Below are 20,313 nucleotides of genomic sequence, written 5' to 3'. Positions count from 1 at the left end.
CCGGAGCACCCGGAGGAAACCCACGCGGACACGGGGAGAACATGCAAACTCCACACAGAAAGGCCCTCGCCGGCCCCGGGGCTCAAACCCAGGACCTTCTTGCTGTGAGGCGACAGCGCTAACCACTACACCACCGTGCCGCCCTAATTGCCTAATTTAAAATGTAATTTACATGCACCTTTTTTTCTCTTACATGTATCCTCTAATCTTTAATTTTAATCCATATCCTCCCTGAGGGTTTGTATATTTTCCTTTATTTAATAAATAAAATTAAAAAAAAAAAAAGTCACGTGTTTCCTGTCAAGCACGGGGCTCCAGTCCGCAGCCAGGAAAGAAAAAAAAAAAGCTTTTTTTTTTTTTAAATTAAGGTAGAATAATATACTGTAGGCCAAGTCAGACATGTTTACTTGAGAAAACAGAGCATACAATGTTAACAGAAGAAAAACACACACAAACAACCAAAGGGATCATTTTAAACAACTTCAGTAATATTCAGGAATTTCTTTACTGCTCTGTTTGGCATTAATTTTAATAATTTGAAATATAATGATAGTTCTCTGATAAAGACACCAATAAGGGTTGTGTTTTTACACATTTATGAATTACTGAGAATAAACTAAAATATTTAATATAAATTCGGTCTTTTATCCTCCGTTATTACTCCGAGTGTAATCTCATTTCTGTGTAAAAGAAGAGACTTTTGTTTTGGAAAAGCATTTCTCTAAAATGTTCGACTGCAGAACCGAGAAGGGCGTGTACTTCCGGCGCTGATTTATGACGTCACCTGAGGCGGTCTGGCTGTTGTAATCAGGGTGTAAAACTCAAATGGACTCCACAGAATAACGGTGTGTAGAGATTAGTGATATCCGCTGTTTTAATCATTTTAGACAGAGTTTAAATTAATACTGTAGAGTGACAGGTTCTTCTTCTCTCCAGCCTGGACTCTGTTTGGATTGAAAGGGTTTTGTGACACTTCCAGGTCTGTGCTGGGATCCATTTTAACCCCAAGCTGTCTTTTAACCTGAAAAGAGTTCAGTGTTGGCTAGATGTTTGGGGAAAATGAATAAAGTTGAGTGGACGTTAATGAATGAAATGAATAAAATGAGATGGCATGAATATGACATACCTGTCAACTTTGAGGTTTGAAAAAAAGGGATATTTCCCAGATTTTTAACTCAAAATAAGGGAAAATTTCAGAAAGTCATACCCTTCACCAAAAGTGGGTGTGTAGTTGAATGGGGGGCAATTTTCTATCTAGTATTTGTGATTTCCTGTACTCTGGTGCATGTTGGTGATAGCCAAGACCCAAACTCAATATGCTTATGGTTTATAGAGTGCATTTGTGAATAAACTATGCATTTATTTTTATTTGCTTTCAGTGGTACCAGTTATTTCCCAAATTAAGGGCTAAAATACGTATCTTATGTTAAAATAAGAAAGGTTGTTATATAACCCGTCAATAAATTCAATTCCATTGCAATTTATTATGGTTTTACCATAGTCATGGCCTCGGAACGATAGATAGATAGATAGATAGATAGATAGATAGAGTAATATAAGATATTAAACCAAGAGTGATTTAAAATGGGTAAGTTTCAGATAGAAAATAAAATAGACAATGAGTGGATAAAACAGTTAATACACCAATTAGTTTACACTAGGCTATTTATGAGGTCTTAGCCAGGACATACTTAATGTAAACATGTGTAGCTTACCTTTGATTATTTGGGAGGCTTTCGTTTTCCCCATGGAAAATTTCTTTGCGATGGAAGAGTCTGGGAACATTCCAGCCACGCACTTGTTGAAATCATCAAAGAAAGAGAGGCTAATGTTTTTCTTAGCTATTAGCATCACCATCTTCACCTCAGACCTAATCAGTGTTGCCAGATACTGCTGACGTTTTCCAGCCCAAAATATGTTCAAAACCCACCAAAATGCACTTGAAACCGCCCAATCTGGCAACACTGGACCTAATCACTTGTTCAGCCTCACCTCCGGACGTAGTTCTGTAATTACTGATGCCTGAGAGGGCGGGGACATGAATTCATGGCCCGACTTCCTGCTGTAAACTCCTGTCAGAGGCGCATCATGAATTCTGGACCTACCAACTTTTTTATATTGTGAAAATACGGGACGTTTATATAATGTGAAAATACGGGATATTTTCGGGAAAATAAAAAAACGGGAAGACAGCGGGAAATAAGTCAAAATAAGGGATTTCCCAGGAAAAACGGGAGGGTTGACAGGTATGGAATATGAAATAATAATATAAATAGGAGTTTGCATGTTCTCCCTGTGTCTGGTGCTCCTGTTTCCTACCACAGTTCAAAGACATGCAGAAGAAGTAAAATCCCCCCACTGGGGTTCTACAAGCCAGTGCACACTTAGCGCCAGTCCCAAGCCCGGATAGATTGGGGAGGGTTGCGTCAGGAAAGGCATTTGGTATAAAATCTACGCCAAATCAAATATGTGGAACAGATCTGCTGTGACGACCCCAACGTACAGGAGCAGATGAAAAAAATCTCTCATCTCATTATCTGTAGCCGCTTTATCCTGTTCTACAGGGTCGCAGGCGAGCTGGATCCTATCCCAGCTGACTACGGGCGAAAGGCGGGGTTCACCCTGGACAAGTCGCCAGGTCATCACAGGGCTGACACATAGACACAGACAACCATTCACACTCACATTCACACCTACGGTCAATTTAGAGTCACCAGTTAACCTAACCTGCATGTCTTTGGACTGTGGGGGAAACCGGAGCACCCGGAGGAAACCCACGCGAACACGGGGAGAACATGCAAACTCCACACAGAAAGGCCCTCGCCGGCCACGGGGCTCGAACCCGGACCTTCTTGCTGTGAGGCGACAGCGCTAACCACTACACCACCGTGCCGCCCTGAGAAAAGCTATAAATAAGGGAGGGATCTTGGAAAGGTCTGGAATTTTTATATGAGAAAGAAGTGTGTGTGCAGGATGGAGTGCTCGGATGAAAACCAGCCTGATGAGGTGCCAGAAGAGCCGAGCTGCGGTGCTGAAAGTCATGGGAAATCTCCAAAGAGACGGCGAGAGATGAAGAGAAGTCGGCGGAGAGTGAACGGAGTGGAGCAGGCGTGTACGGGGAGCGAGCAGAGAGGACGTGCCGAGTCACATGACGCGTCTGAGACAAGTGAGAGCTCCACAAAGAGGTTGGAGAAGTGCAGGTAGTGAGACAGCACAGTGACGAGCCAAACATAACCGTGTTTATTACTGCTGTCACACTGATCTGAGAACAGTTTCAACTCCTGTTCGTTCCAGACGAGCTCACTTCCTCCACGGCCCGTATCCCAGCACACACTTTGGACCCAAAGCCTGCATCCTGCCCAATCCGACCTCCATCATGTAAGAAACGCACTGGCCATGTCCCTAAACTTGTACTGTTCGCTACACAGTGCACTATTCTTAAAGTGGGCTATCGTCTAGGCAGAGTGGAGAACATATATGTGTGTGTGTGTATTAGGCACATCCAAGATCCAGTGAGCCAGAGGTTGGTGTGGAACAAGCCGCCACTCAACGTGTTGGTGATCCGCAAGATCCGAGACGAGAACTTGCTGGAGCCTTTTAAGGAGCTGTGCAGCTTCCTCATCCAGGTACGTTCATCATCATCATCATCATCATCACACTGTCACAGCAGCTGTGCTATTAGTCACTGAGGTGTAATTAAAGTACACTGCAGTGTTGTAAGCCTGTGCGTGTGTTCCTCAGGAGAAAGGTCTGAGTGTGTATGTGGAGAAGAAGGTGGTGGAGGATGGAGCTCTGATGGCGGACAAGTCGTTCTCCAGCATCAGGAGACAGCTGTGCACCTTCAGAGAGGGTGGATAAGCTATACTGCACTACAGTACACTGTTATACTTTAAGATTTAAATTCACCAGTGTGAAACTACCCCTGTAATGTGTGTGTGTGTGTAGGGTTTGATGATATCTCAGACTGTATAGATCTGATAGTGTGCCTGGGAGGAGATGGTACGCTACTCTACGCATCATCACTCTTCCAGGTCAGACGTCATCGCAGAATGTGATACATACGCAACATTATACTGGTGTTTACTTGTGTATTGTGTTAGTGGTATAAAGTGTGTGTGTGCGCGTGTGTGAGAGCAGGGCAGCGTCCCCCCCGTCATGGCCTTCCACCTCGGCTCGCTCGGCTTCCTCACACCCTTTAAGTTCGAGTCGTATAAGACTGAAGTGGACAAAGTGTTTGCAGGTACGTAAAGTCTCCACCGAGAGAAAGGGGCGTGGCCATTTGTGTGTTCTAGAACGTTCCAGTCAGAAACGACGTGACCTTGAATTAGCCGCGTGATTCCCACATGATCTGTGTAATACAGTACAAAGTGTTGTGTGTGTTGCCTAGGTAACGCAGCTGTGGTGTTGCGCAGTCGTCTGAAGGTGAAGGTGATCAAAGGGTCACTTCAGAGGGACCAGGAAAACGGCAGTCTTACACACACACACCCCAACCCTGCCACGCTGCAGCTACAGGTAACACACACACCTCCTATAGCCCAGGAGTAATAGGGTTATACCCGGAACAGATTAGTAACAAGCTGAAAATTTCTGAATACCTTTAGGAATAACATACTAAAAGTCCCCGGAAATCCCCCTTGTGCTGTCTGAGAAATTCAAGATGGCGTCCAAAATGGCCGCCAAATGGAGATCTGCCCATATCTCAGGCCCAAAACAAAATATTAATGCAATTAAAAGGTCAGAATATATGTTTTGTAGGGTAGGAGAGTAAATTCCAACATGTGTGTATTAATTACATTGTGTATTAACATTATATAATAACAATGTACACATTATTATAACAGTATATTTGTGTATAGTGTGTTCGCTTGCCATGTCTGGTTAGATTGTCATATTTTTGGCACTGGGAGTTTCACTAAAACCAAAAACATCATGAACTCCAAAACATTACCTTCAATCCATTATAACAATTTATTTACATATATTGTTCATTATAACAAGAAGCTAATCCAACACAATAAATCATGGCGACTGAGTGTTCCTCAAATAATGAGCCTATTTACAAGAAGACAACTGGTCATTGTTCTATAACTTTCAACTTCAACAATCAATAATAATTACAGACTTATAATTGTAAATCTATACATGTGCTATTTAATGTACACTACCGATTATAGAGTGTGGATCCATTGGTTACTCATTCACTCCGTATCATCCTATTCTGTTCACAAAACAATAAACACAATTACTAGGGGTTGGAGCACTTATTTTCATTAATATACTAAGTAACTTTTTAAAAACGCACAATGGAATTCAACACGATATCACTTTAGATCCATGCATATATTTGAAATTTATGATACTGTATGTAATGCACACACATCTTGAAACATCGATAAAGGACATTTATTGTCAAACTCAAGAATTAATTCACAATAAAAAAATTCAAAGTGACAGTTGGTCCATGTTCGGACCGTCATGCTGGAGATTCTGGGTCTGTGTCGTCCAGGGGTCTCAGCAGCAGTGACTGAGGGTGTCAGGAATCTGTCACGGAGGTGAGCTAGCCTGATGTGCTGATCCTGAACTGGCGTCATGACTCGAGGCTGACCAGGGCGTGGACGATCCCTGGTGCTCCCTGTCTGTCTGTAACGCTGACTCAAACGGGAAATGGTCGAATGATGAACACCGAAGTGCCGGGCGACCTCTGTCTGTGTACTTCTGGCACGCAACATCCCGATGACCTGTTCACGTTGATTTTGGCTTAGGCGTGGCATCTTCAATAATGACAATTTTCCCATCATTTCCCCCGGGTATTTATAGGCAAGATTGTTTGTGTACAGTGTATGCAAAATTTGTTTGAAAATTAAAGCCTGTCCATGTCATTGACTACCCGAGTCATATTGTACGTTATTGAGTACAACTCCCTTAAATTCTGATTTGAGCACAGATTTGGAACTTATTCGGGCGGAACGAAGTTATTTTTCCATATACAACCCCGATTCCAAAAAAGTTGGGACAAAGTACAAATTGTAAATAAAAACGGAATGCAATGATGTGGAAGTTTCAAAATTCCATATTTTATTCAGAATAGAACATAGATGACATATCAAATGTTTAAACTGAGAAAATGTATCATTTAAAGAGAAAAATTAGGTGATTTTAAATTTCATGACAACAACACATCTCAAAAAAGTTGGGACAAGGCCATGTTTCCCACTGTGAGACATCCCCTTTTCTCTTTACAACAGTCTGTAAACGTCTGGGGACTGAGGAGACAAGTTGCTCAAGTTTAGGGATAGGAATGTTAACCCATTCTTGTCTAATGTAGGATTCTAGTTGCTCAACTGTCTTAGGTCTTTTTTGTCGTATCTTGCGTTTTATGATGCGCCAAATGTTTTCTATGGGTGAAAGATCTGGACTGCAGGCTGGCCAGTTCAGTACCCGGACCCTTCTTCTACGCAGCCATGATGCTGTAATTGATGCAGTATGTGGTTTGACATTGTCATGTTGGAAAATGCAAGGTCTTCCCTGAAAGAGACGTCGTCTGGATGGGAGCATATGTTGCTCTAGAACCTGGATATACCTTTCAGCATTGATGGTGTCTTTCCAGATGTGTAAGCTGCCCATGCCACATGCACTAATGCAACCCCATACCATCAGAGATGCAGGCTTCTGAACTGAGCGCTGACAACAACTCGGGTCGTCCTTCTCCTCTTTAGTCCGAATAACACGGCGTCCCTGATTTCCATAAAGAACTTCACATTTTGATTCGTCTGACCACAGAACAGTTTTCCACTTTGCCACAGTCCATTTTAAATGAGCCTTGGCCCAGAGAAGACGTCTGCGCTTCTGGATCGTGTTTAGATACGGCTTCTTCTTTGAACTATCGAGTTTTAGCTGGCGACAGCGGATGGCACGGTGAATTGTGTTCACAGATAATGTTCTCTGGAAATATTCCTGAGCCCATTTTGTGATTTCCAATACAGAAGCATGCCTGTATGTGATGCAGTGCCGTCTAAGGGCCCGAAGATCACGGGCACCCAGTATGGTTTTCCGGCCTTGACCCTTACGCACAGAGATTCTTCCAGATTCTCTGAATCTTTTGATGATGATATGCACTGTAGATGATGATATGTTCAAACTCTTTGCAATTTTACGCTGTCGAACTCCTTTCTGATATTGCTCCACTATTTGTCGGTGCAGAATTAGGGGGATTGGTGATCCTCTTCCCATCTTTACTTCTGAGAGCCGCTGCCACTCCAAGATGCTCTTTTTATACCCAGTCATGTTAATGACCTATTGCCAATTGACCTAATGAGTTGCAATTTGGTCCTCCAGCTGTTCTTTTTTTGTACCTATAACTTTTCCAGCCTCTTATTGCCCCTGTCCCAACTTTTTTGAGATGTGTTGCTGTCATGAAATTTCAAATGAGCCAATATTTGGCATGAAATTTCAGAATGTCTCACTTTCGACATTTGATATGTTGTCTATGTTCTATTGTGAATACAATATCAGTTTTTGAGATTTGTAAATTATTGCATTCTGTTTTTATTTACAATTTGTACTTTGTCCCAACTTTTTTGGAATCGGGGTTGTATTTATTTTCTTCTTGAGATAAACTCAGCACGTTTTATCAATGTGCGTTTTTAAAGTTACTTAGTGTATTAATTAAAGTAAATTGGTGGTGTAAAATGAAAAATGGCATGTGAAAAGGTCATGCTGAGTTTAGTCATTTTTTGTCCGAACACACTGGCGTTGCTAGTAGTAAAGACTGGCGCTAGAAACTCAAAGATGAATTTTTTTCCACCCTTAAACAAGCTTGAATAAATTCCCTACTTCATTGATGGTACAACAAAGATCCAAGCATTACAACTGAGGCACTGAGAAGTGTTTAAGTCTACTCATTGTTTATAAGCAAGAGCTTTTATTGAGGCAGACCTTTTTGTCATGAAAGTCGCCGGAATATTGAAGAAGTGCACTGAAACAGCTTGCCATTGTAGTTTTAGAAGCTAGAGTTCTCAAATTTAATTTCCCTTTAATATTTTATCAAAGCTTAAAGATGCACTAAATATTAAGGAAATTGATGTCTAATTGTTGTCTTACATTATGTTCATGTATGTAGGTAGCCTACTAAGCTAATCTGTCAATCATGTCAACCATCAAATTCCATGTAATTTCCACATTAATGACCTTGTAATCTTGGTTAATTTTAATTTTAACAGTGTGACAATGGTGAATTTGCATTGCTTGTATGAGAGAACATGTAATTTAACATTTTAATTGCATTTATATTATGTTTTATCCCTGAGATATTGAAAAATCTCCAATCGGACGCCATTTTGGACGCCATCTTGAATTTCTCAGAGAGCACAAGGTGGATTCCCGGGGACTTTTAGTATGTTATTCCTAAGGGTATTCTGAACATATTCTGAAAAATTCAGCTTGTTTGTTCCGGGTTGGACTCAATTTTGAGCTAATGCTCTTGGGCTACTATCCAAAGTCGAAATCTGTCTCCATGGCAACAAGTGTAACACCTTTCAGCATACACAGTCACTATAATGTATGTGTGTAGGTGCTGAATGAGGTCGTGGTGGACAGAGGTCCTTCCTCTTACCTGTCCAATGTTGATCTGTACCTGGATGGACGTCTCATCACCTCTGTCCAGGGAGATGGTGAGTGTACAGAGGTCAAAGTTCATCTGGTCAAATGATGTTTGGGGCACGCCCACTTTATTTTATTCTGATATTAGTGTTGGCCATTCTTTTGCTCCCTATACACTGTGACTCTGCCCTTCTGTACGTGTACGCAGGTGTGATTGTGTCGACGCCCACAGGGAGCACGGCCTATGCGGCGGCAGCGGGGGCGTCCATGATCCACCCCAACGTCCCTGCCATCATGGTCACGCCCATCTGCCCTCACTCCCTCTCCTTCAGACCCATCGTAGTTCCAGCCGGGGTCGAGCTCATGGTGAGATGGGGGAGAGAAAGAAAGAAAGAGAGACAGGTGGAGGATTTCTATTTATTCAGATCAACACTGTGTGCGTTTTTTTTTTTTTAGATTGCTCTTTCTCCAGAAGCTCGGAACACAGCATGGGTTTCCTTTGATGGCAGGAAGAGACAGGAAATCCAACATGGAGACAGGTGAGACAGTTTCTCATTCAGCCCTTACTAGGCTGCGTCCCAAATCGCACAGTGTGTGTGTGTTAACCCTTCCTCTGTTTGTGTGTGCAGCATTAAAATCACTACGTCGTGTTACCCGGTTCCGTCTCTGTGCTGTCACGGGCTGGTGTACGACTGGTTCGAGAGTTTAGCGGAGTGTTTACACTGGAACATCCGCAAGAAACAAACACACCTGAGTGACGCCTCTGACTCCACAGACACCGACACCTGACTCACTCACTCGCACACCTGCATGAGGATCTGTCGTCTGTAAATTAGCTGCTGAATCATTATAAAGTGCTCAGTGATGTATTTATTGTAACTGTGCTTCATTAAAGTGTGACACGGCGCCCCCCTGTGGACCAACTGCTGCACTAAGTTTAAAAAAAATTGCAAAATCTTGAAAAAACTAGACATCCTTTTACATCACTCATTCATATTTATAAATGTAGACTAAAAGCAATAAAGTGACAGAGCCGAGCAGTGCTGAGTGACATTCATCTTTATTTACTTCATTTTTTTTTCCTTCTCAATTTCAAACAGCAACTTTTTAAATCCACAAAATATTAAGTGTGCAAGAAAACATGATTTATGGCACATCCGAGAGAAACGGTTACAAAAAATAGAGATATCTTCATAATCGAGGCAGAAAGGATGCACGGAGGGAAGAGAACACAGAGTGATGGATGGATGGAGGTGGGAAACGTGTATATATACACACACACACACCTTTGCTGTCAGCATCATATCTGTAAAATGAAGTTAGTGAATCTTGGCACACACAGAGTTGGCACATATTTAAGACTAATGATGATTGTGAACACATTCCTTCAACTTGTCCAAAAATAAGAACAAACTCCAGAACAATCGTGCAGCTTTGTTAAAGGGACTCCCTAAAGTGAATGACGCATGAAATGGAATGACAGCTAGTGATTTGAACAATAAATGGTCCCTTGTCATTCAGATTCTTATAAATGGAATAACGATTGAAATGTAGGTGGAATGACATACTTTGAGGCAATGTTATCAGTGATATCACCTATAACCTAACCCTAGAAACAATGTCATTCCATTTGTTAATTTGATATCACTGATAACATTGCCTCAAAGTATGTCATTCCATTTGTAAAAGGTGATATCACTGGCAACATTAGCTCAAAGTAAGTCAATACATATAGAAACCCTGTCATTCCATTTGTAAAAGCTGATATCCCACCAAGCACCCACTTATCTTATCCTAGGGAGGTTTAAAACGAAAGATTTCAATCGTTATTCCATTTGTAAGAATCTGAATGACAAGGGACCATTTATTGTTCAAATTTACTACCTGTCATTCGTCATTCACTTTAGGGAGTCCTTTGTTAAATCTTTCCATCAGGAGATAACGAGGACACCCCTTCACTGGTCTTATTAACGTTTGTGATGAGGGTGCCATTACTTTCTCACAACACTGATCAGTCAGAGCTGCATGCTTATTACTGAAAAATACTGGAACATCAAACAGGAGGCGATGCAACACCTTTGCTCAATCACATTATTCAGGGCCCCGCCCCAGGAAGTGAGATCAGAGACACAGCTTTTACTCTTTACGCCCTTCATGCTCCCTCCCAGGCCTGCGATATGAACACGACAGATTTCCCTTATAAACTCATATGAGCGGTGTTAAAAAAAATATCACAATGCATCCTACCTGATTATCAGCGCACACACACACAGAGTCCCAAAAATTCTGTTTGGTCCTGAAAAAAATAAAAATCACTGAAATTTGGCACTTGAGCTTTCTTTCCTTCTGCATGAGCCCGTCACCATGAAGAGCCATGTTCTTAAACTGGGTTTGGATTCGTCTCTCTCACACACACACCCATACATTCAGCTGTGTGTGTGTGTATCACACAGGCCTTGTTCCAATTCAACCTCAACACTCCCCCCCCTTGGTTACTTCATCAGCCCGAGTGAAGATCAGTACATCACTGAAGGAGCACCACTTACCCAGGATGCATTGCTGCAATCTGAGACAGCACGTGGTAAAGTCCACAAGCAAAGGTGCACTAGATAGAAACAGAATCGGGACAAAGCCAGAACACACACACACACACACATCTCTCCCACCCTTTTGTCTACAGGTTGTGTCCCAAACCACTCCACCGTTCCCTGTTTATAACCTGTGACTGGTTGTCATGGAAACCCTGGCTATGGCTGGCAAACATGTAACTAGCACCACTTGCTAATGATGGTGTAGTGCAGTGACTATGGGAGTGTGGTGGTTTGGGACACGGCCCATAGAGCAACTGGAACGAACACGCGCACGTTTTCATTTTAAACAAATCAAGCAGGTGTTCTAGAACCTTCCTGAACTTTTCAAGCTGATGACTCTAGAACCTTCAGAGCCCTGAGCATTCAGGATCATCTGCACTGGCGCATTTGTAACATTTTCTTGTGCTCATGATTCTAGAGCCCCAACAGCCACTGCACCGAGGATTCTAGAAACTTCAGAGACTCTGCACTGATGATCCTAGAACCCCAACAGGCATCAGAAGATTCACACTGAGGATTCTAGAAATCCAGGGCTCTGAGTATTCAGGTACCTCTGCCCTGGAATTTTGTAACCTTTGTGCTGATGACTATAGAACCCTTACCACCCTCATAATGTCTGCAGTGAAGGCTCTAGAAGGTTCTCCTCACTGTAGTCTACAACCTCCATGCATGAAAAAGATATAGAACCTCTGCACTGAGGAATCTAGAACACTGAAGACATCTAGAAAATTCTAAAACCTTGCCGAGCACCTAAGAGTCTAGGAATCGTCATGTCATGAATTCTAGAACCTGACCCATGCTGAAAACTCAAGAACAAAACGGTATGGCGTTCTAGATGGTGTGAATTCTAGAACCTGCTCAAATTCATCTGAATTTAAAAAGAAAAAAAAAAACCCACCACCACAGACTTGGATAGAACACACGCACATGAGTGGAACCAGGAACACAATGAGTGGAGGAAGAACAGGGCAGGGAATAAAGAGCACAGGAAGAGAGAACACAGGAGAACCACGCCTCCATTTATCGAACACTGTACAGCAAAAGAAAAGCGCAACACACAGCTAGCATTAAGAGTCACTCTGTCTCTCACACACAAGGACGTTCTAGACAAAGTTTATACACGGGGCTCGTGGGTTCTGTGTGGAATTTACAATCAGAGTTCCAGATGAACTTTTACTGGAGTTAGAGAACTGAAGTTGAGGTAGGTTAGAACCAATACCTCCATACTGCAGAACCCACACTGGTGCACTGCGGTTCTCCACACGCTGAAGTATTACGCGGATGTTCCACAACACCGATGTCTGCGAGGGCGTGGATAAAACTTCACGCAGGTACGTTCTCCAGAAAATAAAATGGGGGGGGAGATGGAACATGGTGAGAACCTATGGGCCTGGCTGTGTCACAAACCACACCATGCTCCCTACACCCGGACGCGACCCTGCTGCGGTGCATTGTGGGAGCGAAAGAGTGGGAAAAGCAGTGCACTATGTAGGGAACGGGATGTGAACTGGGATGCAGCCGGTCTGGTGTTCGGCTGTACAGATCGCTATTGTCCTCTATTTTATCATCATCCACTTTTCCTCCATTTCTCGTTCATCGTATGCACGCTCATCCCTCGTTCTCAGCGAGGAGTGAGACGGCTGTTTTCATCTCACTGAGTGTGCCCTCTTTACGGCGTCTTATTTTAGGTAGTGTAGCAAAGGGAATAAAAAGGAGTAAAGCAGGAGGATGGACAGAGGAAGAAAATGACTGATGGATAGATGGATGGATACAAGAGAGAGAGAGAGACTATAGGAGGATGCAAGGTTTTTTATCTTTAAAGGGGTTTTCGGAAGTGGGCACGCCCACCAGGAGGGCGTCGCTGCGTGCGTGCTGCTCACAGTAACTCATCAGATCAGCAGCCGCCTTCGATACCTGAGAGAGACAGACAGACAGACAGACAGACTGTAACCATGACAACTAGAGTTGCAAAATTCCGGGAATTTTCAAAGGTGGAAACTTTCCATGGGAATTTTCGGGAAAAGACTGGGAATTTTGAAAGTGGACATCAATTAAGTAAGTAGGAAAAAAATATTGTAGCATAATCTTGGTTAAAAGAGGCAGATTTATGGGAATAAAGTTGTGCATAGCACGCTGTTACTCACTCACATGGACAAAACGTGTTATTTTCTCAGGAGCCATTGAAGCCACACCCCTTACATGCATTTTGCATCCCTCTATCACATGCACAATAACTTCTAGAACTCTGAAGAGCTAGAACTGTTTTAAATACAAACTGCCGAGATCACACATTACAGACAAAGGACTACATGCCATCAAGTAAGTTTTGAGGGTGATTTTTTGTCGATTATGGTATTTAAGTAAAAATGAATGTTAGGGTTTTGCTGGGATTCGAACCTGGTTCGTTGGTGTGATAATCCAGCAAACCCCCACTAGGCCACCAGGGGGATGACTCAAATGCAGAGGCGTGAGGCGGAAGTAGAAAAAGAATCAAAAGGTTTATTTAAACTATATACACTATATACAGGGCAAAACAAAAGACAAAAAAAAAACCAAAGAGTATAATCCAAAAGAAAAGCAAAGTGCAAAAATTCAAAAGCTAAGAAGATCAAAAAACACAGTACAAAGGAAACTGGAGATAAACATAACAGCACAAAGACTCCGTGACAAGAGGACTGAACTCAGGGGTATAAATAGACAAACTAATTAAGGACACAGGTGAAGATAATTAGGCAATTAACACAAACACAAGACACAGGAACAGTGGCGGCCTCTAGAGGCCAAAATAAACACGACATGAAAAGGAAATAACAGCGGCCTCTAGAGGCCAAAACAGTCCTAGTCCTAACAGGACCCCCCCCTCTAGGAGCGTCTCCTGACGTTCCCAGGGCGATCCGGATGGGCCGAATGGAAGTCCCGACATAGTTCTTTATCAAGGACATCCCGAGCAGGAACCCAGCAGCGCTCCTCAGGACCATAGCCCTCCCAGTCCACCAGATATTGCAACCCGCCGCGGACCCGGCGGGAGTCAAGCAGGCGATTCACAGTGAACACAGTCTGCCCCTGGAAGATGCGGGGGGGGTGGGGGGTTCCTAGGGGCAGGGGCATACGTAGACGTCAGTACGGGCCGTAACAGGGAAACATGGAAAGTGGGGTTGATCCTCAGAGTCCGGGGCAACTGGAGCCAGTAGGAGACAGGGTTCACCCTGCGCACCACCTTGAAGGGGCCAATGTAGCGAGGAGCAAGCTTGCGGTTCTCCACCCGCAGTGGAAGGTCCTTAGTGGACAGCCAAACACGCTGCCCAGGGCGGAAAGCGTGTGCAGGTCTTCTATGGCGGTTGGCCTGAGTCTGGTTGGTTCTGGAGGTCTGTATGAGGGTCTTCCTGACCTTGCTCCAGGTCTTGCGACACCGTCTCACATATTGGTTGACCGAGGGCACCCCCGCGTCCTCCTCCTGGTCCGGGAACAGAGGTGGCTGGAACCCGAATTGGCACTGGAATGGCGACAGCTTGGTGGCCGATGACTGCAGGGTGTTGTGGGCGTACTCCGCCCATGGCAGCCAGGTGCTCCACGATGTCGGGTTATCCATAGCCAGGCCTCGCAGGGTGGTTTCCAGGTCCTGGTTGAGCCTCTCCGTCTGACCATTGGACTGTGGGTGAAACCCAGAGGAGAGGCTGGCAGTGGCTCCGATGACCTTGCAGAACCCGTGCCACACTCGGGAGGAGAACTGGGGCCCTCGGTCTGAGACGATGTCCTGTGGAAGACCAAAGACTCGGAAGACATGATTAAACAAAAGTTTCGCAGTTTCAAGAGCAGAGGGGAGTTTGCACAGTGGTATGAAGCGGCAGGCCTTGGAGAATCTGTCAACTAAGACCAAAATGACCGTGTTACCTTGTGACTCAGGGAGACCCGTGATAAAGTCGACTGCCACGTGGGACCAGGGACGCCGGGGAATGGTCAGAGGATGCAGGAGACCCTGGGGACGCTGTCGTGGGTTCTTGGTTCTGGTGCAAACCTCACAGGACAGGACAAATGACCTTACTTCCTTCTCCATGTTAGGCCACCAGAAGCGTCTTTTCAGGAAGTCCAGGGTCCTCCGAGCTCCCGGGTGGGCGGTGAGAGGGGAAGAGTGACCCCACTGGAGAACCTTGGCCCGGGCTTGATGTGGGACGTACAAGAGGCCTGGTGGCCCCGTCCCAGGACCGGGGTCCTGGCGTTGGGCTCGTCGGACAGCCTCCTCAATACCCCAGCGGACAGGGGCCACAATCCGGGACACAGGGATAATAGGCCCGACTTCATTCTCCCTGTTAGTGGCAGAGAACAGTCTGGACAGTGCGTCAGGTTTGGTGTTCTTGGAGCCGGGGCGGTATGAGAGGGTGAAGTCAAACCGACTGAAAAACAGGGCCCACCTAGCCTGTCGAGGGTTCAGTCTCTTGGCTTGCTAGAGGTACTCCAGGTTCTTGTGGTCAGTCCAAACCAGGAATGGATGTTGTGCTCCCTCCAGCCAGTGCCTCCACTCCTCAAGGGCCAGTTTGACCGCTAGCAGTTCTCGATCCCCCACATCGTACCGGGACTCAGCAGGACTCAGGCGGTGGGAGAAGTAAGCGCAGGGGTGCAGCTTTCCTTCCGAACGTTGAGAGAGCACCGCGCCGACACCACTGTCCGAGGCGTCCACCTCCACGATGAATGGTTGGGAGGTGTCCGGGAGAACCAGAATGGGTGCCGTGCAGAAGCGGTCCTTGAGGTCTTTGAATGCCTTTTCTGCCTGAGGAGACCAGCCATAAGATCCACCTGTCCCTTTGGTGAGGTCTGACATGGGTGCTGCCACAGAACTGAAGTTCCTGATGAACTTGCGGTAGAAGTTAGCGAATCCTAAGAACCGCTGAACCTCCTTAACGGACTTGGGAGTAGGCCAATCCCGGACGGCCAGGGTCTTGGCAGGGTCCATTTGGAGTTGGCCTGTCCGTACAATAAATCCCAGAAAGGAGACCTCGGGAACATGAAATTCGCATTTCTGGGCCTTGGCGAACAGATTGTTCTGTAGCAGCCTCTGGAGAACCTGGCGGACATGGTGGCGGTGCTCCTGCACGGTCTTGGAAAAGATAAGGATGTCGTCGAGGTAGACAAAAACGTATAGGTTAATCATGTCCCTTAAGACGTCGTTGATTAGGGCCTGAAAAACAGCTGGTGCGTTGGTGAGTCCGAAGGGCATCACCTGGTATTCGTAGTGCCCAGACGGGGTGTTAAAGGCAGTCTTCCACTCGTCTCCCTGTCGGATACGGATGAGGTGGTATGCGTTCCGTAGGTCCAACTTGGTGAAGACGGTGGCGCCTTGGAGCAGGTCGAAAGCTGTGGACATCAGCGGAAGGGGATATCGGTTGCGCACAGTGATCTTATTCAGGCCCCTGTAATCAATACATGGTCGGAGCCCCCCATCCTTCTTGCCGACAAAGAAGAAGCCGGCTCCAGCAGGTGAAGTGGAGGGTCGAATAAACCCAGAGACCAGGGCATCTTTGAGGTATTCCTCCATGGCCTTGCGTTCTGGCTGAGAGAGTGAAAACAGTCTGCCACGAGGAGGGGTAGTCCCAGGGAGCAAGTCGATGGCACAGTCGTAGGCCCGGTGCGGAGGAAGAACGGCGGCCCTGCTCTTGCTGAATACCTCCTTGAGATCCCAGTACTCTGTGGGAACTTGAGATAACTCGGTGAGATCAGGGGGCTCGGCAGGAGACACAGGAGAGCTAGAGAGCAGACAAGAGGTATGGCATGCAGGGCCCCATTCCACAACCTGGCTTGTTACCCAGTCTATGCGAGGGTTGTGGCGAGTAAGCCAAGGAAGGCCTAGAATAACTGGGAACTCAGGTGAAGGAATCAGGTGCAAGGATATTTCTTCCTTGTGACCTTGAGACTGGAGGAAGACTGGAGAAGTAACTTGGGTGACTCTACCATCACCTAACGCTTGGCCATCCAGGGCAGACACAGACAGTGGGACTTCAAGAGGCGCAGTCGGAATATTGATGCTTTGGGCGAAGTGAATATCCATAAAGTTCCCAGCCGCCCCTGAGTCTATCAAAGCTTGACAAGAGTGGACAGACTCACCCCAGGAGATGGAGACCGGGATGTAGATTCCTTGGCCAGGGAGTCCGGGAGAGAGGGTAGGCCCCGTCACAACCCTCCCTCGGCTGGACGGGGCGGTCCTTTTCCCAAGAGTTCGGGACATGATGCTCGGAAATGACCAGGCTTGCCACAGTAGATGCAGCACTTGTCCCTCCTTCTGCGCTCCCTCTCAGATGCGGAGAGGCGAGTACGACCCACTTGCATGGGTTCTGGACAGTCACTGAAGGAGGTAGACGGTTTCCAGGTAGAGGTAGGGAGGCTGGGGGGGCTCAAGGCTTGGTGGCGTTCTCTCATCCTGTTGTCCAGACGAATAGCATGTGAGATGAGGGTTTCGAGGTCACTTGGGCATCCAATAGAGGCCAGACCGTCCTTGATGGGGTCAGACAGACCATGGTGGAAGGCTGACACCAGGGCAGTCTCGTTCCATCCACTTACTGCTGCGAGTGTTCGGAACGAGATGGCGTAATCTGCGACGCTTCCTCCTTGCCGGATGGACATGAGCTTTCGGGCTGCGTCGGTACTGATGTCTGCCTGATCGAAGACCCGAAGCATCTCTTCAGAAAACAGCTGGAAATCAAAGCACTCAGGTCCCTGTCTTTGCCAGATAGCAGTAGCCCAGGCTCGCGCCTTACCAGCTAATAAGGTGATCACAAAGGCAATCTTGCGGCGATCCGTAGTGTAGGTGGTAGGCTGAAGCTCAAAGGTGAGTTGACACTGGGTAAGGAACTCTCGGCACTCACTGTGCTTGCCGTCATACCTCTGTGGTGCAGGAAGGCTGGGTTCGCGAGGTGAAGAAGGCAGCATTGCAGGAGGCACTGGAGCAGGAGTGGGAGCTGGATCAGGAGCAGGAACTGGATCAGGAACAGGAGATGCAGGCAGAGATGTCAGCTGTGCCAGGGTTTTCCCAATTTGCTGAAGCAGTTCCTCGTGGCGAGCGAGGGCCTCACGTTGGCTGGTGAGCGTACGTCCATGAGCGTCCATGGTCGCTCCGAAGCGTGTCAAAGCTGCCATAATTCCCTGAAGGTTGGCCGGGTAGACAGTTGAAGCAGCCTCTGCTGAGTCGGTCATGACGGAGTCTTTCTGTTAGGGTTTTGCTGGGATTCGAACCTGGTTCGTTGGTGTGATAATCCAGCAAACCCCCACTAGGCCACCAGGGGGATGACTCAAATGCAGAGGCGTGAGGCGGAAGTAGAAAAAGAATCAAAAGGTTTATTTAAACTATATACACTATATACAGGGCAAAACAAAAGACAAAAAAAAAACCAAAGAGTATAATCCAAAAGAAAAGCAAAGTGCAAAAATTCAAAAGCTAAGAAGATCAAAAAACACAGTACAAAGGAAACTGGAGATAAACATAACAGCACAAAGACTCCGTGACAAGAGGACTGAACTCAGGGGTATAAATAGACAAACTAATTAAGGACACAGGTGAAGATAATTAGGCAATTAACACAAACACAAGACACAGGAACAGTGGCGGCCTCTAGAGGCCAAAATAAACACGACATGAAAAGGAAATAACAGCGGCCTCTAGAGGCCAAAACAGTCCTAGTCCTAACAATGAAAAGGTATAGTAGAATAAATCTAGTGCTAATTTACTTGTAAATTAGAATTGTGCCATTTCATTGAAGTAGTTAGCTTGTGATGCTAGTTACAGCAAATTGTGCTAGCTTAATGGGAAACCAGATAAGCTAAAATGAAAGCTTCCTATGAACATTTCATGTAAGAAAACTAAATTTAATGCGAGCTTACTGGTAAAAATAAATGTAAGTGTAGAGAACATGCAAAATAGAACATGCAAAAATAAGGCTTGAGAAACTTTGTGTAAATGCATCGATATGCAAGACTTTATTTGACATTCAAGACTTTTTTTTCGAAGGGGAAAACATTTTTCATTTTACATTTTGAATTTGAGTTTTTGAGTCAGAAAGAGAGTTACGTTCTGTCTGTTCTGTCCCATAAGTGGGAGCTGTAAGCAACATATTGGCAAACGTTCATGTTTTGTTCAATAAAAGAAATAAGCATTGATAAAAGTTCTTCTTACAAATAAATCAGAGTCATGTGTTTTAATTGTCTCCATTTTGCAATAATGTCTGCTGATGACAAAATAATGTTTATATTTTTGTTTATGACTTAATAATAAATAATTAAATAATTAATAAATCAATCATTATATATATATATATATATATATATATATATATATATATATATATATATATATATATATGAGTGATTCCACGCTTATGGGTACTGAAATGGGGACATGAACTCATTTTTAAAAATTCACCTAAAACCATTTCTTTTTTTACCATCAGGTCACAAAACATGTAATCTTTAATGAATGATATGTTAAAAGATAACTTTAATTTTCTGAGATGTAATAAAAACATATTTATATGCCAAAGTCAGAACGTAACAGAAGTGTTGTGGACATATAGATTCTCAATTTTAACAATGTAGAATTACTTTTTGAAACATAGGAAGGTGATGTTTTAGCAAATATAATTAATAAACATGTGTAGTAGAATAAACATACACATTCTTTCAATAAGATTAACATGGTATATAGCTAGATTGTAATTAATTTGTAACAGACGCGAGATGGACAATCGTAACAGAAGTAATGTAACAGACATCATTTTGGAACTCATAGGCTTGACTTTGGCATATAAATATGTTTTTATTACATCTCAGAAAATTAAAGTTATCTTTTAACATATCATTCATTAAAGATTACATGTTTTGTGACCTGATGGTAAAAAAAGAAATGGTTTTGGGTGAATTTTTAAAAATAAGTTCATGTCCCCATTTCAGTACCCATAAGCATGGAATCTATCTATCTATCTATCTATCTATCTATCTATAAAAAACATTTTTTAATTAAATAATTAAATAATTCCCCTAAATTACCGTAATTCCAGTGCTTTTTTTTTTTGAAAATTCCCAAAATTCCCGTACCAAAGTTTCCATGGAAACTTTCCAGAAGCTTTCCGGAAATTTTCCGGGA

General features: G+C 44.5%; 2 protein-coding genes across 3 annotated transcripts in view; one reads left to right on the top strand and one right to left on the bottom strand.

The window, feature by feature from the left end:
• Positions 1 to 747: 747 nt before the first annotated feature.
• nadkb (NAD kinase b) lies at positions 748 to 9,638 on the top strand. 2 transcript variants are annotated; one of them, XM_060927570.1, is made up of 12 exons: positions 748 to 845; positions 2,973 to 3,200; positions 3,295 to 3,378; positions 3,497 to 3,626; positions 3,742 to 3,850; positions 3,946 to 4,031; positions 4,138 to 4,240; positions 4,388 to 4,512; positions 8,570 to 8,669; positions 8,807 to 8,964; positions 9,055 to 9,137; positions 9,228 to 9,638. In XM_060927570.1, the coding sequence occupies exons 2-12, from the start codon at positions 2,974 to 2,976 to the stop codon at positions 9,385 to 9,387; spliced, it is 1,365 nt and encodes a 454-aa protein (XP_060783553.1). In that variant the 5' UTR covers positions 748 to 845; position 2,973; the 3' UTR covers positions 9,388 to 9,638. The 2 variants fall into 2 exon arrangements, with proteins under 2 accessions (XP_060783553.1, XP_060783561.1); XM_060927578.1 differs by lacking the exon at positions 748 to 845 and adding an exon at positions 854 to 979.
• Position 9,639: 1 nt separating this feature from the next.
• gng7 (guanine nucleotide binding protein (G protein), gamma 7) overlaps positions 9,640 to 20,313 on the bottom strand; it is a 17,610-nt gene continuing 6,936 nt past the window's right edge. The window contains exon 4 of the mRNA XM_060927590.1: positions 9,640 to 13,103. Coding sequence (XP_060783573.1) covers positions 12,978 to 13,103 — 126 coding nt within the window. The 3' untranslated portion in view covers positions 9,640 to 12,977. The remainder of the gene's footprint in view (positions 13,104 to 20,313) is intronic.

The sequence above is a fragment of the Neoarius graeffei genome, chromosome 1 (assembly GCF_027579695.1).
Source record: "Neoarius graeffei isolate fNeoGra1 chromosome 1, fNeoGra1.pri, whole genome shotgun sequence".
Lineage (NCBI taxonomy): Eukaryota > Metazoa > Chordata > Actinopteri > Siluriformes > Ariidae > Neoarius > Neoarius graeffei.
Note: the sequence above shows the minus strand (reverse complement) of the source record. Positions and strands in the feature narration are given on the sequence as shown.

What these genes read in the sequence shown, in the direction of transcription:
- nadkb (XM_060927570.1), top strand. Translation starts at nt 2,974, where the DNA reads ATGGAGTGCTCGGATGAAAACCAGCCTGATGAGGTGCCAGAAGAGCCG. An exon ending in ACGCATCATCACTCTTCCAG is followed by an intron (nt 4,032 to 4,137) that starts GTCAGACGTCAT and finishes GTGTGAGAGCAG; the next exon opens with GGCAGCGTCCCCCCCGTCAT. An exon ending in AGTGGACAAAGTGTTTGCAG is followed by an intron (nt 4,241 to 4,387) that starts GTACGTAAAGTC and finishes TGTGTTGCCTAG; the next exon opens with GTAACGCAGCTGTGGTGTTG.